This window comes from Peromyscus maniculatus, chromosome 17, assembly GCF_049852395.1.
Source record: "Peromyscus maniculatus bairdii isolate BWxNUB_F1_BW_parent chromosome 17, HU_Pman_BW_mat_3.1, whole genome shotgun sequence".
NCBI classification, from domain to species: Eukaryota; Metazoa; Chordata; class Mammalia; order Rodentia; family Cricetidae; genus Peromyscus; species Peromyscus maniculatus.
In genome coordinates this window covers 16,479,006-16,500,620 of record NC_134868.1, presented here as the reverse complement: position 1 = coordinate 16,500,620, position 21,615 = coordinate 16,479,006, and the positions used below count along the sequence as shown (strand labels likewise).

The 21,615-nt window shown below is 43.5% G+C and overlaps 1 protein-coding gene across 2 annotated transcripts in view; it reads right to left on the bottom strand.

Annotated features, from left to right (window-relative positions):
* The window catches only part of Galnt7 (polypeptide N-acetylgalactosaminyltransferase 7), a 128,022-nt gene that overhangs the window by 27,382 nt on the left and 79,025 nt on the right, over positions 1-21,615 (bottom strand). For both annotated transcript variants that reach the window (XM_076553309.1, XM_076553308.1), the window contains exon 3: positions 2,197-2,363. In XM_076553309.1, coding sequence (XP_076409424.1) covers positions 2,197-2,363 — 167 coding nt within the window. The remainder of the gene's footprint in view (positions 1-2,196; positions 2,364-21,615) is intronic.

Sequence of the window (21,615 nt, the reverse complement as noted above, 5' to 3'; positions counted from 1 at the left end):
AAGATAAGATATCTAAGTTAAATACATTTAATTTAGCTAAAAAATTTAAAGCTATACATCTAGAGTAATTAAAAATGATTAGCTAAAAAAGTTATCTGCTGCAAAAATGTGAGAGAAGGAAATAAATTATCATTTTTTTTTTCTAGTGCTAGCATATGTGAGCACATCAAGATTCCAGGCATGTCCTTGAAGAAGCAGCACAGGTTTACTCAGACTTGGGGAGTTCTGAATGGCCCTCTGGAGGAAGCTTGATTCAGGACGCGGTATAAAGCTACCCTGAAAGGTATTTTCACGGTACTGATGTCCTATCTTCAACCCTAACATCGGATTTGGTGGTCACGTCTTATGCAGAAAACCCTGAAACTTGTCTGTCGGAGTGCAAACATCCTGTTCTTACTGAGTAGGTGAGCACTTCGGTCAGCCCCCAAACTCCTGTTGTTCTGTGACAAGTGAAAATAAACGAATATGCAGATTTATACTGAAGAAGCAACATTCCATTTTCATCTGCACGTTGACGTAGGATCTGGGCTACATTACTTCCACATTTCTGTGATTAAGAATATATATTTAACTTGCAATAATGTATTGAAAGAAATTATTCCCAATTAACTGTAAAAATTCACTTCTCTAGAATTTCGCCACTGGACCATTCTCTTTCCCAGCTGAACCAAGATGACTCCTAAATATTGTCACTGTCTCCTTCAAGGGAATGAAGAGCAAGCCAGGTGCAGCCTCTGGTAACAGTGCTTGAGTGATGGAGACAGGAAGGTAGGAACAAGAATTTCAGGCTAGACTTAGCTACACAAAGAGTTCAAGGCTAGTTGGGGTACAGGAGCCCCCACATTGTGTGAGCTCTCTCTCTTCTCTCAAAAACATAAAACAAAAAACTTCATGGGACTGGTCCTGCAGACCCAAAGCTGCAGAATCTCCATGACACAGGGCAACAACAGGATGTCCAAGAGGAGTCTCAGTGAGAGCCCAGTGTCTATAGTGTAGCAGAAAGCAGAGGCCTAGAAGCAGACCAAGGACTCTCTGCAGTGATCACTTGCAAATAAAGATATATGGACAAAAGGGTTTATCATGTGACTCACTGTGTCACACGGCAGCTTCCATGACGACACTGATTTTTCTTTTTTTGCTCTTAAATTTTATTTATCTTATTTGGGGGGAGTTGCAAGGGCAGAGGGTGGATACAACGGGACGGGAAGTGAATGGGATGGAGATGCATGATGTGAAAGACACAAAGAATAAATAAAAATAAAGTTAAAAAGAACAAAAAGCCCTTTATAACTTGTTTTTACTTAATAGTTTAAATCCAATACAGAATTAAATGAGCTGTAGAAGATGTGTTCTGTATTTAAAAAGTAGCCCAGTATGGCCAGTATGATGGTTAATGTGGTAACTTGGCAGGATCCAGCTCTGAATCCAGGTGGCACTATCCCATGGACTTGGGTCCTTGACTGAGGAAAAAGAAAAGGGGCTGAGCACCAACATTTACCTCCCTCCTCTTCCTCACCATGGACTCAGACTGTGTGCCAAAGTAACCCGCTCTTCTTAAGTGGCTTTTGTCGGAACTGCGTCAGAGCGACAAGAAAGGTAACTAACACACTCACATTCTCAGGCCACACTCAGTACTTGCGTCATCGTTCAAGTGCAAACTTAAGTCTGTGAGACAGGTGTGTGGATTTCAGTTTGAAAACTATGGCTGGAGCTTCGGGTGGCATTGCAAAAAATACACGATTCTGCTTTTCAATCTTTCAGTAAGTTACTCTAGAACTCAATTTTGTGTGTGTGTGTGTGTGTGTGTGTGTGTGTGTGTGTGTGTGTGTGTGTGTGAAATCCAAGCCCTACAGAATTGGTACAGCATCTGACAATGCTTGAAGACAGTCTTGAACTCATGGACTTGGACCTAGCAGTTAATGACTACCTCTGTGACTTCTGGTAAGCCACGTGGTTTCTTTGAGTCTCCTGTATAAAACAGAAATAATTGTAATGCTGTAAAGGTGACTGTTAGGATTAAACAAAATGACTCATCTACGATGTTGGCACAGTGACAACACAGTAACATATCAGTAGACACCTTTCATTTTTAAAACTTAATTATTTTTATATAACATCTTTAATAACTACTTATGATTGACTTATTTTATAGCCAGAATTTTATAGCCAAGATGTCAAGTCTACAGCCGTTATTACCTTTATTGCTGAAATCATCAATTAAGACAATTTCTGCTAAATACTTCCTCGGTGTCCTTTTGATTACACTGTGTACTGTTCTCATGAGGGTTGACCATCCTTCGTTATGGAAGACAATGACAACACTCGAAGTGAGCAGGTTTTCATCATAATGCCAATACTTGCATCTGTGAAAAGAAAATTTCACCATACACAGTTAGAGGGAATCTATAACACTTGCTCCAAAGTCTCTGCGATTGAATTTTCTGATTGGATTAAATATTTTTGACTTATCTAAGGAAACAGTATGAAGCGCTTTGGATCTCAGCAGAAACATAAGATCAAAGCGAGAAGCTGGTGTTTAAAGTTCCTCTGAGATAAAGCTCCTTGGTATCAGCACGTCGTGTGATAAAAGACGATGCTCAAGATACTATTACAGCTGTCAGCTTGTTTTCTGTGTCACAGACATCACTTTATTTTCCTTTTGGAAACTTGAGCTTTAAAACTTACTCTGTTGTCTAATACGACAGCAAAAAATATTAAAAAAAAATTAAGCAGGTTAACCAGGTACACATGGAAGTCTCTGGAAAACTTACTAGTAAATGAGTACAGATCTAATACTGTCTGGACCTTCTGGATTGACGAAAAAAGGATCTTTGGTTACTCTCCAAAAGAATGTTTGAGAAAATGGTAGCGGGAATAAAGCTGTTGGAAGCCTTTTCCTAACAGAAGGAATCTGAGAACCGGATCTGATGAAGACTCCGGAGCCAGGGGATACTTGATGAGCACATCTGAACGGGGGTAAGCCAAAGTTAGAAGCCTCATGCTCTTTCAGGGTGATTGCTCACAATTCAGAAATAGGAAAGTGTAAATCTTGGGCCTGCCCTGTGAGACTGACCAGAGGGTAAAGACACTTGCTGAGCTAACCTGGTTAAATTCCTGGAACCCTGACAGAAGGGGCAGCATGAGTGTACTGACTTGGCTTTAAACCATTTATTGTATACTATTCCACAGTATGGGCTGTTCCATAATTGATCGAATCATTTTCTTATTGATGGACATTGCACTTGACTCTATGTCCTTATACAGGAATCTATCCTTCTAGATGTTCAAGTCCATAATCCATTAAGGACAGAGCTTCGTTAGTTCCATTCAGCACCAAGTTCCCAGCAGCTAACACACAACAGCTGCTCTATGATTGGGGACAACAGTTTTGATAACCACTCGATGTTAGTATGTCCATCCCATACAATCCCATTCTGAGATGCCTCTGAGTCCTGACGGCCCATATTCTGTGGGAGAGAGGCCCTCCCCCTCCCAGGAAAAAAGAGAAGCTGAAGATCTCCTAGTACGGAGAAGTGGAAAAATCTGGAAAAAACAAAGGGACAGAATGGAACAAGAGCAGATGAAGAGCCAAGTGTGGTGGCTCATGCCTGTAAATAACCTACCCCAGAGGTGGGGGCAGGATCAAGCCAAGGGCACCTTCAGCGACGTAGTGAGTTCTAGGCCACCCTGAGGTACAGAATGAGATTCTGTCTCAAACCAAACCAAAGCAACAACAAAACTAGTGGATGAAGGGACAGGCTTGTGACACCTTCGTTTCGTTCCAAGAGATCGCTTGATGCGAAAGTGTTGGGAGGTGGAGCCTTGAGGGTGAGTCAACGTATTCATACTGTTACCATCACAGTGGGTTTCTCAAAACCGTGGGTTTAGCACTTTTCTATTGCCATGTCTCACTCATTTACACAGCAACAATTCTGCTCTCAAACCTTTCCCCACGATTAGCTGCAGCAAGGAGGTCCATGCCGCATGGCCATCCCTCAGTCTAAAAGCTTCTCAGCCCTCAGAATTTTGAGACGTTTCATTTCTTCATAATTCTCACTGTGTGGTCTGTTACAGTAGCAACACAGTGGTCTAACACCAACGTCTCAGAAGCGGATGAAGAGTTCGGTGTACTCAAGGAGACGGGCCCCCCTCACTCAGAGCCAGAAGAGGGCAGCACCTCAAGAATGCCAGGGAGCAACGGGACCTCTACAGCATAGACACACCCTACAGAAGTGTGAGCCCTGGGCCAGGGAACCAGCCCCGCCAGAGCTGTAGGGCAACACATTTAACCGCAGGCTTCCCTTTGCCACGGGCAGCCTGAATGGACGCAGGTTCTTGACAAAGGTTAGCTCTCTGACAGCGTTTCTGTTTGCCGTGGTGAGAAAGAGCCAAAGCAAAGTGCACACTGCGTGCTCATGATCCACCGTGTCTTGACGAGAACAGCGGGGAAGGTGAGAGATCCCGGACTGGCAAGATGGCTTGGCTGGCTCAGCAGGGACAGGTGCCTAACCGCTGTGCCTGAAGATCTGAGCGGAATCCCTACGATGGAAGGACAGAGCTGACTCCTGCAAGCTGAACTCTGACCTCCGCACACAGTAAATAAACGTGAAAAGGGAGAAAAAGAACTATCTATGATACCGAGGTAAAACCCTGTCTTGCATCATGTCTCACCTCACTGCTATAAAATCTGCAGTAGATTAGTCTCCTTTATCCATGGTGTTTGCTAGTTACTTGTCAAACACGGCTCAGTATTAGAGTACCATATAGTTAAGATATCAGGAGAGGCCCGCTTGCGAACTTAAGTTTATGATCAGTTATTGATGCTTGTTAATCTCTTAGGATGCCTAATTTATAGACTATTTTTATCATAGGAATACATGTTTAGATTGGTACTATCTGCGCCTCCAGGAACCTACTTAAGGGACTTGAGCGTATCCTCTCCGGATAACTTACTGGGAGCTGTGTAGGAAAGAAAACCAATTGCAGTGAGAAGCCACGTTTAGGTGGATGGGTTAGTTACATGCTTTTGACTCATTTCTGCTCCCCAGCACCTCATGCTCCAAGAGAGCTTTTCAGTTGACTAGCACCAAGGACAGCAGGGCTCAGCTATGCTGGAAAACTGCTCTGACCACAAGCGTTCATATTCAGGTTGGAAGCTTGTAACATGGAGTGATCCTTGTCATCCCATGGAAGGTTTTCATGGTAACTTCGGAGACAAGTGCTTGGTATCAGGAGAAGAGACAGAAAGCATTCGGGAGCATGTGGCCACATGCGTTGTGTAGGAAAAGGAGGACAACAGGTTTCCTTCTCGGTCACTCTCTACTGTCTTCCTTTGAGACAGTCTCTCATTGGGCCTGGAGCTATGTTAGCAGCCAGAATGCCTCACACAGTGCTGGGGTTATAGGCATGTGAGGGCACGCTTGTTTTTTTTCTTTAAAATGTGAGTGCTGGGATTCGAACTCAGGTCCTTATGCTTGCGCAGCAAGCACTCTTACCCCCTGAGGCATTCCCTCTTCCCCAAGCATTTCACTGTGATTTCTGTAATTTACAAAAGAACATTTCAGATCCAAAAATTGAAACGTATTAATACATACTTGATCAATCTCTACAGATCTGGTATCTTCTGTCGTTTGATATAGAACCTTGTCACAGGGGCTAAGAGGTGGTGCTGGAGTTGAGAGTGCTTGCTGCTCTTCCAGAGGACCCAAACTAGGCTCCCAGGACCCACATGAGGTGGCTTACAACACCCTGTAACTGCATTTCCAAAAGGATCTAATGCCCTCTGGTCTCCCCCAGGCGCCCACACCGTGTGCCATACATAAGACACACACACACACACTCACATATACACACACACAACACACACACACACACACACAAAACACATACACACACACACACCACACACTCACACATACACACACATACTCCTAGTTAGAACAGAATAATTTAAAAGCCTTGTAATTAGACTATCGATAAACAATATCTAGGTAAGCAGACTATGAAAAACCTGGCTGTTTTAGGTTATAAGTTGTTGTGATTTACATGTACTATCATTAATCTGCAGCACTATACGTATGCAATTGTGTGAGGACGTTACTCAACTTCCACCCTTTAGGAGCTGTGTCTTATTTCTAGATTATTCATTCAAAGTCTTTATTCTGATAAGGAGTAACTTTAGACTCTCTCCTGTTAATTCTGCAGGAAGTCTAAATCTAACAGGGAGGAAGTTTTAGGCACAGGAATTAAACTCACAATTTGAGAAACACTGACTTTATTAACTACCTCTTCCATTTAAAAATAAATACAGTGCTTTTCCGGCTTCCATCTGAAAATACTGTTTATTTAAATAACTAACGGAAGAGAAAAATGCTTAGAATCTACCTGAAATAGAGCTTACACTAAATTCCCAAACATATTAGTAATGTAGACATGAAATTTAACAGCATTCAGAAATATCTATTTTATCTTTTTTGGGAGGCGGGGCTTGACACAGGATTTCTTTGTGTAACCCTGGCTATCCCAGAACTAGCTCTTTAGACCAGGCTGGCCTCAAACTCACAGAGATCTGCCTGCCTCTGCTGGGATTAAAGGCGTGGTCCATTTTCAATTAAACCAGAGTTACAGCCATTAAACCTGTGCATCAAACTCAACAGACTGGCCTTTATCCAAGTGTGTGGTTTCTGTGCACTTTGGGTGGAATGGTACAGAGTTAGCACCTGAGAATATAAATGCTACTCCTTCAAATGTATTGTATGCAGAAAAATACAGAATTTAACAACAAAAAATACCCTTGAATGTTACTTCCTCATTAGCACTCTTTGGATATGCATTTTATCAGTGTGACTCCTGGAGAAGATTTGACGATTTTCAGTCCTCTTAAGGTGTATAGTGCCTCAAATTGGCTCTAGGTATAATTCTTTCATGAGTACAAACAAAATTACATTAGCCCTAAAGTTTGTTTTGTTTTCTAATCTTATCATATTCTAGCTCCCAAATCCCTAGAACATTCTTCCTTAAATGACTATCAAGACCAGTGTCTCCCATGCTGCCTTTATAATTGCATTTCATATATTGACTTAGACGCTGACTCTAGCAGGCCCTGATCTCTGGGACAGGTTTATCATCTGTTGTGTATAATCATCCCTCCCAGCTTTCTGGGTTCAAAACTGGCTCAGTATGCTTACTATCTCTTCATCTACTAGTCCCGGGGCTAAACATAAGATCAGGTGCTGTGCTTAAAGCTACATGCTATCTCTGAGAGACTGAGAAATTCCATCTCTACTTCAAACTGTGTGTCTGTGCCTTGTTCACAGAGGCCTGAAGACTTTACAAAGCTATCCTGCCAAACTGAGATGACTGGGCATCATGGTCTCCCGGTCTACTGGGTAAGCATGTGTCTTCTTTCAAAGATATGAGCTTGGCTTGGCTCTTTTTCATAGACCATGCTGATGTTTAGCAAAGGCGAGTCTTTGTGTCTAAACCACTGGGACCATGCCTCACATCAAGTCTCTAGAACCAAACTTGCTCTCTTCCTTTCGGAAAACATCTGCTCCTCAAGTCCCTCCCCTGTGCTTCAGTGTGCTGGGTGAGTGATGAGACTTCTACTTAAACTCGTCTGCTAAGTTCTTCAATATCTGGTCCTCTGTGGAGCTTTGAAGGCCTGCGAGCTGGAGGACTGGCCTAAAGGGTGGGGGCTCTCAGTGAGAAGCTGGGTAAGTTTGATCCCTAGGACCCAGCTGCTGGAAGGGGAAAACCAACCTCTGCAGGCCATTAAACATGCACCTACATGCACACGCTAACACTCAATAAATTAATCTAGTAACAAATTAAAAAAATAAAAGAAACTTTTAAAGGCCTCAGTAAATCTAACACACTCTTAAGATGTCAATTATAAAATTTTAATCATCAGCTCTTTCCTGACAATGAGGGAACAAAAATATAGTATGTCTATTTTTCCTCATATTTTAAAACCATATACTATGCCCAAACAATTTTTTATTTTTTACATTTGTACTCCAAACAGAATCTGCATTTGAGGGGAACATTATGTTGGGATACATGTTTAGAATGTCTGCTTAAAGCAACCACTTCCCATGGTTCTATCTCCTTAGCAATTCCCCAGGAGGACACTATATAACATTATCTCTGGGACAGCGAAGGGACCAGTAGGGAACACTGGCCCCAGCTGGGCCAGCTGGGGTCTTTCACTTTGGACTCTGAGCTCGTGTGACTTTAGCTTCTATTTGTACTTGCATGGTGAGGCAAAGGTTTGAAACAAGAGCTTTTCTTGGAGAATTGCAAAAAACAAAACACCCCCCCCTCCGGAAAAGGTAAGTGTATGAATGTTTAACTGACACATGACTTCACTTCTTCATCTGCCCCCTCCTGGTTCTGAATCTCCAGTGACTCTCACATGTCCTGTGTGATCTTGGTTTCCACGAGACAGTTCAACAAGACCTCTTCACCTACCTGTTTTAGCTTAGCTAGTTTAAAAGATTTGTTTTTAAGTAGCTACCCCATCCAACATGTTAACCTTAATATTTTTTACTAAATTTCATCTTGTTATGTATGTGTGTTCATAGAATAAAACTTCAGAGTTTCACTAGCCAACCAGCAAATCAAGCTGTCTATTTTCTCTTACAATTTGAGATTGGAGAGCTTCTTGGTGAAGTTACAGAAAGATGAGCTAGAGACGACCTCTCCAGGTGGTATCACTTTGCAGGTCCTAAAAATACTTTGTGTAGATGAACATTAACATTAGAGAATTACATACGTTACCTAAATTAGAGATATTTCAAAGTAGATAACTAATTGGTGTATAATTTGAGATATTAAGGGAAAAAGTCCTCAAGTTTTATAGTCTAGTCACCACTAAAAACTACCTAAAATCAGATTACGTGGCCAGGATGGAGTCTGTGAGAACGGTTGGTGTCCCAATTCTGAAGGTTCCAGACACCGTTCCCTGGCCACAGCGAGGTCTGCTGGGCAGGCTTATAGAATGACTCAGGCCCGAGCACTCCCTAAAGACAGCTGGTTGGGACACAGTGACAGTGATCGCCATTTCTTTGGCCCCTCCATTCTAGCCGCCATAACATAGTCTTTCTTTTGACTAGGCACAATGGAATCGAGTTCCAGGTTGTTCTTATCCTAATCATTGTCTCAGACTTCCTTCCACGAAGAGCTTGTGCCCTTTCCCTTCACTGTTAGACACTAATTACTTTTCCCTAACGGTCTTATTAGTCAGTCCTCCGTTGAAGGTCAAAAATTCCATCTGTAGTCATAAGAACTCCCTCATCCTATTATGTGCAAAATGAAAATATCAGAAAAGCTACGTTCGGTTCTGCCCAAACCGCAAGCATTTCATGATTATGTCAATTCTCAATAGATATTTGTTGATTTGATTTCAAAATGTTTACAGGTCTACTCTTTTTCAGTGTCGCCCGATGTCACGGAACACCGTCTATTTTTTTTTTTTTCTCTGCTAATGATTCAAATATTATTGACAGGGAGAATAATAAATCTTCCATTCTTTGGGGAGGTTGAAAAATCAAGTCGATGTACACAGAATTAACGGCTGTGCCTGGAAAAAATTTCAAGTATATCACCTGTCATATCAAAACTAAGTAATGGAGAAAGTACAGCAGCTGCTAACGGTAATTCTTGGCTTGAGCTTACGATGTGGTACCATGGCTGGAAACCAGAGCAAGAATGAAGGGTAGAGCCAGGGGGCAGCTTTGGCCCTGCCCCTCAGACCAGTTCAATCTCAATAAATGACAGTGATCTGTCATATGTACAATGTTTAAGGCAAGTGGTCCAGTTCCAGCTGGGCTACTGTGTCGATTCTTGGGACTACAGTCTTGTTCTGGGACCAAGCTGGGATTTTGAGGGTTAGCCCATGTCTAAACAGTCATTGGATTGGAGGAGAGGGGGCTGTTTGAGCAAAACAAGTTTGCTAGAACCTTTCCAGTCTGAATCGGGGCTAAGAGCCATGGAAAAAGCAGGAACAGCCATAGCCTTCTGCAGCATATACAACCAAGAGCAATAGTCACCTACCAGTCCAGAACTCTGTGACCTCTGCTGATTGGGATGTGGGCCATGGAGATGGCACCACAAGTATAAGGGACCCCTAGAGCCCCCATAAAGTGGAAGGAGAGAGACAACCTCCCAAATCCTCTGTTCTCCACACGTAAGTGCAACATGATGCCCATGCCCCCTCTCACACGCTGAGCCCCCAGTAATAAATACATGAAAAAATAGAAAAACCCCTGTATGCATCAATTTCCATTCTCTGAGTGTGTGTGTGTGTGTGTGTGGGGGGGGGGGGTAGCCAGTGACCTGTCACCCACAGTGCAATACAGATGCCCAGTCGTTAGCCATGATGTCACCCTTCCTTTCCCTCAGCTCCCCATCCAGGGTCACATGCACAGTATGGTTAGAATTCACAGGTCCTAAAAAGCTAGGGGAGCTAGATGTGATGCCCTCTTCGGAGGACTCAGGGTGAGACCTCCAAGCATGAGAACAGCTCTGTCTCAGCCCCCCAGCTGGTGCTCCCGCTCTGTTAAAGTGTCCAGCAAGCCAAACAGGAAGAAAAGGTTATGAGCTGGAACTCGTGAGGACCCTGCAAGAAGACACAGGAGAGACCTGTCCAGCGCACTGATGGTAATCATGGTTACCGTGCGCCTCTCTGCGGAGGAAGCAGGTGGCTTCAGAGACACACAGGCTAGAATCAGAGGACACTGACTGAGTGGACAGCACTGCCCTGAACACAAAGCAGAAACACAAGCGCCCATGCGGAATGTTAGGGCATCCGTTCCCAAGCATGAGTCCAACATGCTTGGGCTCTCAGAACTCCTTGGAAGAAGAGTCTGAGGGTGCCAATAATCTTGCAGGGTGGATGTTTAAACCGGACAACTGGTGCTTTCGCCATCAAGTATCCTGCTCATTTAATCCCAGACAGGAGGAAATGAGTTTCTAATAGCTTTCACTCCTTCCCACATGTACTACTTATCCAAGTTTCGTGGTACTCTTGCAAGGTAGGGAGACGCTTTTATTATTCATTTTTTCCACACAGGAACTGAGGCTGTTAGGTTATTTGGCCTGCCCAGTCAGTTAAGAACAGCAGTGAGTTTCAAAATGAATTCTTCAGCTCTAGCTTTAAAGTTCTTTTCCCTTCAACCGCAAATGTACTAAGCATCACTTACAAATGCATGCTCATAAGGCAAATAGAAAAATGAGTTCCATATTTTCACCCATACACAAGGAATGCACAGCTCCTAACAAAAATGACTATACACAGCATGGAGGATTCCTGCCTGGTTTTAAGGGTCGAGGATACGAAATATGTTTTAAAAAAAAAAAAACTAAGAATGCTGAATTATATTTTTGGGATAGCTGCCTTCAAAGTTTTTCTCTTTTCTTTTCTTTAAAGAAAAACATACTCAGACAGATGTGTCCAGTTAATGATCTGAAATCTCAAACCACAATTTAGAAAAAAATCTGGCAGTGAGTCCTAGGACAGGACATATGTTCTTGTATATTTCTTCAAAACTCCCTGGGAAAGGGAAGGAAAAAAAAAAAAAAGAACATTTCACAGTGTGAGCCATATGTTTATAGCTATATTGGACTCCCATTTCACATATGAGCTTACATATGAGGTTCTAATTTTATAGAAATGCCAGCTTATCAAACACCAATATATTGGAGCTAAAACAGCAACCACTAAGAGGAGTTAAGGCTCAGCACACCGTGGACCACGCACAGACGTGAAGGCATCCGGAGCGGAGAAAGGTGCTCATCGTGGGTGGTTAACGCTCTGCCCCAGTCTGTGAAGGACCTCAGGCAGCATACAAAGACAAGAACGAAACATTGCAGAGATTAAAAACAGAAGGAATGGATTAAAAAAAAAAAAAAAGATGTAGAGGAAGAAATAAGAATGCAGTTTCTGAAGTGCCTGGCAGAGTGTGAAGAGTCCCGACAAGCACAGTTCTAGGGCACTGCTCAGAAAGAACACACCACAGATGGCGCTGCCCTGAATTCTACTAACGGTGCTGCACCCCTACTCCAGATACCTCTTAGGAGTCTGCCAGTCTGGCTAGAATTTTCTAGACCTAAACCTGGTTAGGTCCGTGTTTAAGGAACCCATTGTTCAGGTGAGGTATAATGTTGTTGATGTGAAGTCTAGTGTAAGTTTTGTTTTGTTTTTTTCGTAACATGAGGTGTCCTTATGGCAGGGACATACAGCCGTGAGCTCCACTGGGCTGTATTTCTCCGAAGGCTTCGGCGGTGACAATGGCATCATACCAAGTGCCAGTCATTAAAAACAGTTGTACAGAGAACAGGTTGGGAGCTGAAGTTCCACACAGACTTGAAGATCACACTTTGCAAACATTCTTCGGATGTTTTTTGAGTCATCTTCCACTTCGCATTTCATCACTCTGAGAGTGAGGATACGCCTTCTTAGTGCTCTAATTACAATAAGGAAACCACATCAGCCAGATGGAGGGCTTGCATTTTCAAAGGCACATCTCAACGTCGTTAGTGACTGGAGAAGAGGTAGACGCGTACAAGGGTAGCATGGTAACTTTAGCCTGGTGTTAGTGGGTAATTTCCCAACGGGGAATTGTTAGATATCGCAGGCTGTGTACCGCTTAGTTACGGATTCTTACAGCATGACTCATACTAATGCCCCCAACTGCAATATGAGGGGATGCACTACATCAGTGTGTGAGGACTCTACTATAAAATTTTGGCTACAGACACAGAGAAACCCTGTCTTGAAAAATCAAAAAAAAAAAAAAAAAAAAAAAAGGTGGGGGGAGGGCAAAACAAAACAAATCCACTCTGTGTGATGTGGATGTAACATGGAACCTGAACATGATGGACAGCAGACAATAGACACCAGAATTGAAAACTACTACCGAGTAAAAAGGAGGTCATCTGTTAGCCGAGACTACATTAGAAATTTGTCCTGCTGAGAGAGCTAAGAATGGGCACAGAGACTGAGTCCCAGGCTTGTCCATCATAGCATTTTTTACAATAGTGAGAAGCTAGAAATGGTCCCAAAATGTCCTAAAATAAAAGACCAACAAAATGAATTGTGGCTAATTAGGAGAAGAATGCCTAGCATGCAGATAAGAAAATACTGTTTCAAAGTAAACAGACAAACATTTAAAGAACTCAAGAAACTAAACATCAACAAACTAAACAATCCAATTAGAAAATGGGGTCCAGATTGAAAAAGACTTCTCAACAGACGAATATCAAATGGCCAAGAAACACTTAAAGAAATGTTCAACATCCTTAGCCATCAGGGAAATTAAAATCAAAGTGACTCAGAGATTTCATCTTACACCTGTCAGTCAGAATGGCTAAGATAAAAAACACAAGTAACAGCTCATGCTGGAGAGGATGTGGAGCAAGGAGAACACTCCTTCAATGCTGGTGGGAGTGCAAACTTGCACAGCCACGTTGGAAATCAATATGACGGTTTTTTAGAATATTGGGCATCAATCTACTTCAAGACCCAGCTATACCACTCCTGGGCACCACCCAAAGGATGCTCCATCTATCACAAGGACACTTGCTCAACTATGTTCATAGCAGCTTTATTCATAATAGCCAGAAACTGGAAACAACCTACATGTCCTTCAACCAAAGAACTGATAAAGAAAATGTGGTACATTTACACAGTGGAGTACTACTCAGCTGTTGAAAACAATGACATGAAATTTGAAGGCAAATGGATAGAACCAGAAAAAAAAAATCATTCTGAGTGAGGCAACCCAGACCCATAAAGACAAACGTGGTATGTACTCACTTATAAGTGGATATCAGCTATAAAGCAAACGATAACCATGCTACGGTCAGTCCACAGACTCAGAAAAGCTAAGTAACAAGGGGGCCTTAAGGAATGAGGCAGGGCAGCAAAGATCTCCTTGGGAAGGAGAAACAATAGATTTCAAGGATGGACTCAGGGTAGGTGGCGTTGGGAACAGGAGGGATCAGGTGGCAGAGAAGGGAAGGAGAAAATACTGGGAGAGACAGCTGGAATTGGGGGGGGGGCACTTTGAGGGTGAGGTGGAAACCTAGTGCAATGGAAACTCCACGGAACATATGAGAATAACCCTAGCAAAGACTCCTAGTAACAGGGAACATGGAGCCCGAACCAGCCACCTTCTGTAACCAGATGAGGCCTCAAGTGGAGGGACTGGGACACCGACTCAGCTACAAAACCTTCGACCTATGGTTTGCCCTGCCTGCAGAGTGTTTTGGAACCAGAGCCTAGCAGAATCGTCATCAAAGAGATGAGAGAGACTTCATCCAGCAACCAATGGGAGCAGATGCACAGTCCCACAGCCAATATTAGGTGGAGCTTGAGGAATCCTGCAGAGGAGCGGGGAGGAAGGGACACCCATCGGAAGACGGCCCACACAACCGACTGACAGGGACTCATGGGAGTTTGCAGAGATCAGGGAGCCTGTAGGGGTCTGGCCTGGGTCCTCTGTATGTGTGTTATGGTGGAGTAGCTTGGTGTTCCTGTGGGATTTCTAACAGAGAGATCAGGGGTGTCTCTGACTCTTTTGCCTACTTATAGGACACTTTCCCGCCCACTGGGTTGCTTTGTCCAGCCCTGATGTGATGGTATGTGCCTGGTCTTACTGTAGCTTGTTATGCCAAGTTTGGTTGATGTCCCTGGGAGGTCTGCTCTTTTCTGGGGGAGGTGGAGGAGAGTGGATCTCGGGGAGAGGGGAGAGACTGGAGGGAGGGGAAACTGCAGTCGTATATGTAATATATGAGAGAATAAAAAATAGTGCTTCAGGAAAAACAAACATTTAAAGACACAGAAAATGTGTAATGTAATTTATTTATGAAATAATAATTGCCATCTAACTTCATTGTTTAAAAAAAAAATAGTACCTGGAAGTGGATGTGGTGGTGTGTGCCTGTGATTTCAGCACTTGGGAGGTGGAGACAGGAGAATTAAGAGCTTAAGATCACCTTCTATTACACAGGGAACTAGAGAGAGGCCAGTCTTGGCTACAGGAAACCCTGTCATGAAAAATGCACAAACAAAATCTATCTGGGTTGTAGGGCTATAAAATCAGCTGGGAGACCGGCTCCTACATTTTATGACAGAATACTCTTGAGGAGTGAGGGATAAGAGATATTAGATAGAAGGACAGAGGGGAGAGAAACAGAAGCACAGGATAGCCTCGGGAGGGCCTGGATCATTATCCACTGTCTCTTCTAAAGGGCTTTTTATAGAAATGCCAAGGGGTGGAGCAAAAGACCTCCCCCTAGCACAGCCAAGTGCAGACCCTTTCCAATCTCCTGGTAACCACACACGTGGTCAAGCAACCCTTTAACGCAGCCCTGCTGGGTAAAGCAAGCTCAGACCTCACTAGGAAACCTTTGTGGGCCTCTACACTACAGGTGAGCTTTTTAAATGTTATCTATTAAATACATGTAATTTTCCTATTTTTTCAAGTGTTTAAAAATGAAATCACCAGTAAGAATAACTACAAGTGTAGAGAACATCACTCTGGCATCTTCATCGCGGTAACTTCCTAGGAAGAGATCTGCTCTAAAACCTCGATTCTCACAAATGCTGTTATATCAGACTAAGGCATGAGTACCAGCACGTGACCATCATCATGCCCCATTACCCTTGTAGGAAGCTTTGCTGGACACATATCTATTCTAAGTGAGGGCACATTAAAACATCATTTATACCTAGTCTCATTTTAATAGTAGGACAGCTCAAAGATTTGCAAATCCTGCTTAGGCTCCCTCCACACTTCATTTCTGCCTCTTTTTCCCCCTTCATTATCTAAGTTGGTTGTCTGTTTAAGTCCACGTAATTTACAGTCCTTGCAGATAGTTGCACTAATGTAACAGGTCCATTACACAGAACACAGCCACCAAGAAGGTTGTTTCTCTAAGGACCAAGGCAGCTAGAATAAACATAAATGTGCTCGTGTACAAACAAGAAGCAAAGACAGAAGAACTCTGGGGGAAGAGATGTTTCCTTAGGACCAGTCCCAACTTTTGTTGATCTCTAAATCCAAGCTGGAAAGCCAGCACTAGAGTTCCAGTATTATGTTCCAAATATTATCAAGTAATTATATTTAATCATCACCATTTTAGAAGTAAAGTACTTCATGTGGTAGAAAAATTATACCTTGTGCATACACCTCAGAAATCCTAAATATTCTGAAGCAACTGGGTAAGGAAGTCTGCAATTCCTTTAAATGGCTGCAAGCAGACAGCATGTTGTGGTAACTGAAGGAACTGTGTTGTTCATGAAGATGCATGTAAAAGATGACTTCTCAGTGCTGTGCTGTCTGAACGCCCGTCTCATGTTCAAGCCATCAAATGCCAGCTTGCTTGTGACGGCACTGCTGGCCACTGGGGCGAGTGTCCCGGCGCTGCTCTTTGGTCGTATCTTACACTAGAACTTCCATGGAAAGAGATCGGTTCCGAAGTACTGAAGACATCACAACGTTGAACATCAGTTCTCCTAAACTGTAATTCTCCCTGAACAGATGTAACACACAATGTGGCCTTTGGTTTTTTTTCAGTCTCTGAAACTTAGGAGTGCCGGATCATTTGGTGGGCTCCTTTGGATACTGAATGTACCACTTTCTGCAGCTGATGTCTATCTGCTAAGTCTTTCCTCTGAGAGCATGGATGCTTGTAAGACTTATTGTCATAGGATGAAAAAACAAACCAAAACACATGCCCCCTGTACTAACCTCCAAATCTTTCTCACCCCAGGAATGAAGTTCTCCATATCACACAAGCCACAAGCCTCCCAAATCATTTCCTGTGTCCCTAGAACCAGACTTCACGGTCGGCTGAACTCAGTGTAACACTTCGTGGAGGCCGAGACTGGAGCGACACACAGGGAGAGCGTTCTTTGTTTTATGTGCTACACGGAAATCATTTCTTTCTCCTGGGCAGGAGGGGAGATGCAATCTACAGCTATTAAAATGCCAGATAAAAATCAAGGCCAGTTAACAAGACAACCGAGCGGATTCAATAGAGCAGCCACCTGTTGAGACAGGTGATGGACTGGGTGCCCGGGAGGAGGCGGCCACTGCTATGTTTCCAGTCATCAGCACCTCTGGAGCTCTGATTAGGTAGGCTAATCAACAGAGATTGCCGCAACACAGAATCTAATAAATATTCCAAACAGCGGGCAAAGCTGCAGTGCCCCGCTGCTTGTGGCCCGGACTGCAGCAGCCTCTGGGGAGCACAGCTTGGCAGGACTCCAGCTTCCCTCCCAAGCCCATTTTAACAGTGAGACATCTGTAAGAGGATGGGGGGGGGGCGTGAAGGGGATAAAATGAAGAACGGTGAGTGGGATAGGGGGAAAAAGATGAAATATAGGCATAATAATAATAATAATAGTAATAATAATAATAATAATAAATAGGCCAATTTATTTCTGTTCCTTGTACAGAAAAATTTAATGTTCTATGCTTTTTTGTTCTTGACATTTCTATAATCCATTACCAGATTTTATTTTGTCATAAGTTAACAAGTGAAAACATTTACTGTATTAGTGGATCTTTATTATTCAGTCTTTGTCCCAAGGAGGATGGAACCCGGAGCTACCTGACAGACCGACAAGATGATGCTCTCACTGTTTCTGCTTTTGTATAGAAAATGTATCCTCACTGTAGACTATTTCATGCCCCATTGTTCTCCTTTTTATACTTTTTGTTGAGGATTTTGTTGTTTAAAATGGCCCCAAGTGTAATACCAAAGTGCTATCTAGCATTTTGAACCATAAAGATACCATGCTGTGCCTTACAGAAAAAAAAACTGGTTCCTTAGGTTTGTGTAGGCATGATTATGGCCCATGGCCATGGTTTCTGTCAACCACTCAATAGTATACAAAGAAGGAGTAGGAGGTTTTTAGAGCAGTCACATACATAAAATAAAACTGAATGTCGGAAAGTGTTGTGACCAGGAGTTTGCAAAGCCTAATCCTGTATTTTCCCCTTGTGTGGTGGTCTGAATAGAGATTCGGGTGTTAGAATTCTTGGCCTATAGGGAATGGCACCAGTGGAAAGTATAGATGTGGCCTTGCTGATGGAAGTGTGTCACTGTGGGGGTGGGCTTTGAGGTCTCATACGCTCAAGCTATGCCCAGTGTGGCTCACAGTCTCCTTCTATTGCCTGCGGATCAAGACATAGAACCTTAGTTATCTCCCCAGCACCAGGTCTGCCTGCATGCCACCATGTTTCTGGCCATGATGATAATGAACAAAACCTCTGAACTGTAAGTCAGCCCCAATGAAACATTTTCCTTTTTAAGAGCTGCCCTGGGGTCATGGTGTCTCTTCACAGCAATAAAACCCTGACTAAGACACCTTGGAACAATAGTTCAGAGGACAGCATTCAGTCACTATAGAGCAGGCCTGTGATGAACCAACGACACATCAAAACGCAGAGGCACAGAAATGACATTTCATCAGCGAAGGCAGTTATCGAACAGTCAGCTACAGAAAAAAGTGGGAAAAAAAAAGTCAGCTATAAAGCCAAACTAGGTGGCATGGACCTGCAGTCCCAGATATTTGGGAGGCTGAGGCAGGAGGATTATACATTGAAGCTTCGTCTTGGCTACAGAGTAAGAGGAAGGCTAGCTTAGGCAACTTAGTAAAAAGCACGTGTTGGGAGGTGGGGCCACATTCTTACCCTACACAAGGTCTTGGATTCAACTCCCAGCATTGTGTCGAAGCGGGGAGTGGGAGTTGGGGTCAGCTATGGATCCTGCCACTCTTGGACTGCTCCCTTTATGGGGAAAGTGTGCCGGGCAGATGGATTTCCATTCCATAGGCAAATGCTTCTGCATGCAAGATGTAAAAAAATCGGGACGGAGTCACATCTTTTCAATTAAAGTTAAGTGTTTGCTCCGATAAAAACAACACTGTGCCAGAGAATAGTCAATAGACCTACAAGTCAAGCACACCCGGGGAAACATTTAAGGATGCAACAGAAAAATGCCCTGCAAGCTGCCAAAGGAACAGCAAGAGACGAGGAGGGCGGCCTTGCCACTTAGCAACAGCAGTAACCAAGAGGCAGTCAGCGAGGAGAAATTAGCCTGTTTTATGACAACCTACCCTTGCAAGGGCAGTGTGCCCTCTCTACTAGACGCTAGGCTAGCCTACAAAGACGCTTGGCCCAAAGAATTATGGGGCTAGATTATAGGGTTAGGTTTTCAGAAACGGCAAAGGTGTTCTTGACTAAGAAGTACTTATTTAATTTTACTGAAATATTAAGCCCCACACTCGTGATGCGCTTTTCTTCCCTCCCTTGGATGCTCATTAGAAACTGATCTCTCAAATACAGAAAAGCAAGCAATTCTTCACACTCTGCTGCTATGAAGGACTGTCTTCTCCCGTCATTAGCACTCCTACTCTGGGGGAAGGCAGGATGGAAGATGATGATGAGGCTAACACACTCCAGGACAAAGGGTGAATGCCACATGAGGAGGAGGAGGGGAGGGGTCTTATCAGAAGCAACAACCCCTGCACTGTGATGGGGGGGAGGGGGAAAGCTGGCCCTAACCATCATGCTTTCCTACCAGGAGGACTCCTGTTACCTACCGAGATAGACACTTTTTGAGCTCTTTATTACATCTGTTCCTCACAGGAACTTGAGGAGGCAAGTTTTCTGACCCATATTTGCTGGGAAAGGAAATCAAAGATCTCTAAATGCTAGCTGTCAGGCTGACGGCTCTCCTCAGCTCTCCACGGGATTCTGCAGTGCGCGAACCCCAAGCACCCTGTTCCCAGGCTCACACTTGCTAAGACGGTATTCTGCTGCAAAGGGTTACTGCTTTGTAAGATTCTGTTTAGTTTTGTTCCGAGGCAGGGCCTCGCTACGTAGCTCTCTTTATTCCCAGGGATCTGCCGGCCTCTGCCTCTCCTGTCCTGGGGTTAGAGGCATATGGCACCACACCGATAGGATACTATTGATTTTACAGTTGTCAAGGCAGAGAACTCTGCTTAACAGAAACATGTAGGGCAGAATGGCAGAAGCCTGTTAGTGACAGTTCAGAAACTGGTGGAAATTCTACCCTAATCCCCAAACAAATATCTATTGAATTTCTTTTTCTTATGAAACTTGCCCGCAACTCGAACTCAACCAGTATGTTTCTCTTTCCTGTTCCTGGGAATTGAACTTAAGAGTCCCCATGCAGGAAGTTTCCTAGAACCAAACACTATTTTTTTAAAAAAAAATCAAACATTTGGACTCAATCCATCCACAGATTCAGCAATTTGATACTTAGGTGTTGGTGAATGCCAATAGAAAAATACCATCTTTTGTTGTTTTCTACAGCTTAACTGTGTTTCTATGAAAGCAGAAAACATTGTACATATTGTTAAACACCACGGGTCACCATACACCATAGTCTCCAACCAGAGCTGAGGTGGTCCAGGAAGCCTCTGTGGGCTCTCCACTGCAAGATGGAGCGTGTGTACGGGTGTGCACTCTATGTCCAGAACCAAGGCTGTCGTGAAGTCCCACAACACAAAGGGGCTGAATGCTGTCTGCCCAAACACCTGGGGCTCATCTCATTCTGCACTGACTAATTTTGAACTAATTTTTGGTTGCTGCATGAACTTTTTTTTCTTTTCTACTGCCAAAATTTTCACAACTCCTGTATTTATAGTTATGCGACCCCATATGTGACCCAGAGCCAAGAATCAGGTGACGAGTGTGGCGTGGTGGTCAAGCTGGCTCAGTCCCTTAGTGCTCTTCAGGTACCTTTCTGTCCTCTTCTCGGTTTGAGCTCTTCAGCTTAAGTTTCAGCAGAAGCCCTTAACCATACAACTGGGATTTTTTTTTTTATGCCCACACTTCAAGAGAGTCAGGCTGAAGTTGAGAGCATACTTCCTTGGCTTTTATGTTAAAAAAAATTTAAACTTACTTCTTACATTCGCAGAGAAAGCAATGGGTCTCGTAGCATCTTCATGCACCGTCTTGTAATGCTTTTCAGACATTTTAATTGCATTTATTTTACTTTTGCATCGTGTGTGTGTGTGTGTGTGTGTGTGTGTGTGTGTGTGTGTGTGTTATGCATTATGCATGTGTGCTCAGAGAACAACTTGTGGGCGTTGGTTCTTCCTTTACACCATGTGGCTCCCAGGGATAACACAGAGGTCATCAGGCTTGGTGGCAAGTGCTTTTCCCCTGCACCTCTTAACATGCCCCCATCACTGCTCCTCCATTTCATTACTACACAAATGCTCTGTGAATGTGCCACAAACATTACACACACAACTACTCTCATAAACAGACTCTCCTTATCTTGTGTGTGTGTGTGTAGGGGTGGTGGTGGTGGTACAGCTGGAGTGGTGAAAGATCCTAGAAAATTCGGATTCTCTCTAGGCAGCCACCTACACTTTGGCGGTCACTTCGAGATTCCCTGTGCTGGAAATGAAGGAGGAACATGGGGAGATTTCTTGGCCACCTCAGCCTCTAAACTTCTAGGAATCCATGACTTATAGAAGATGCTTTGAGCAATGTTGAGGCCATTCCCACTGAAAGCCACTGTGTGACATTGGTTCTTCTGCACAGTTTCTCTCGAGCCGAGTCT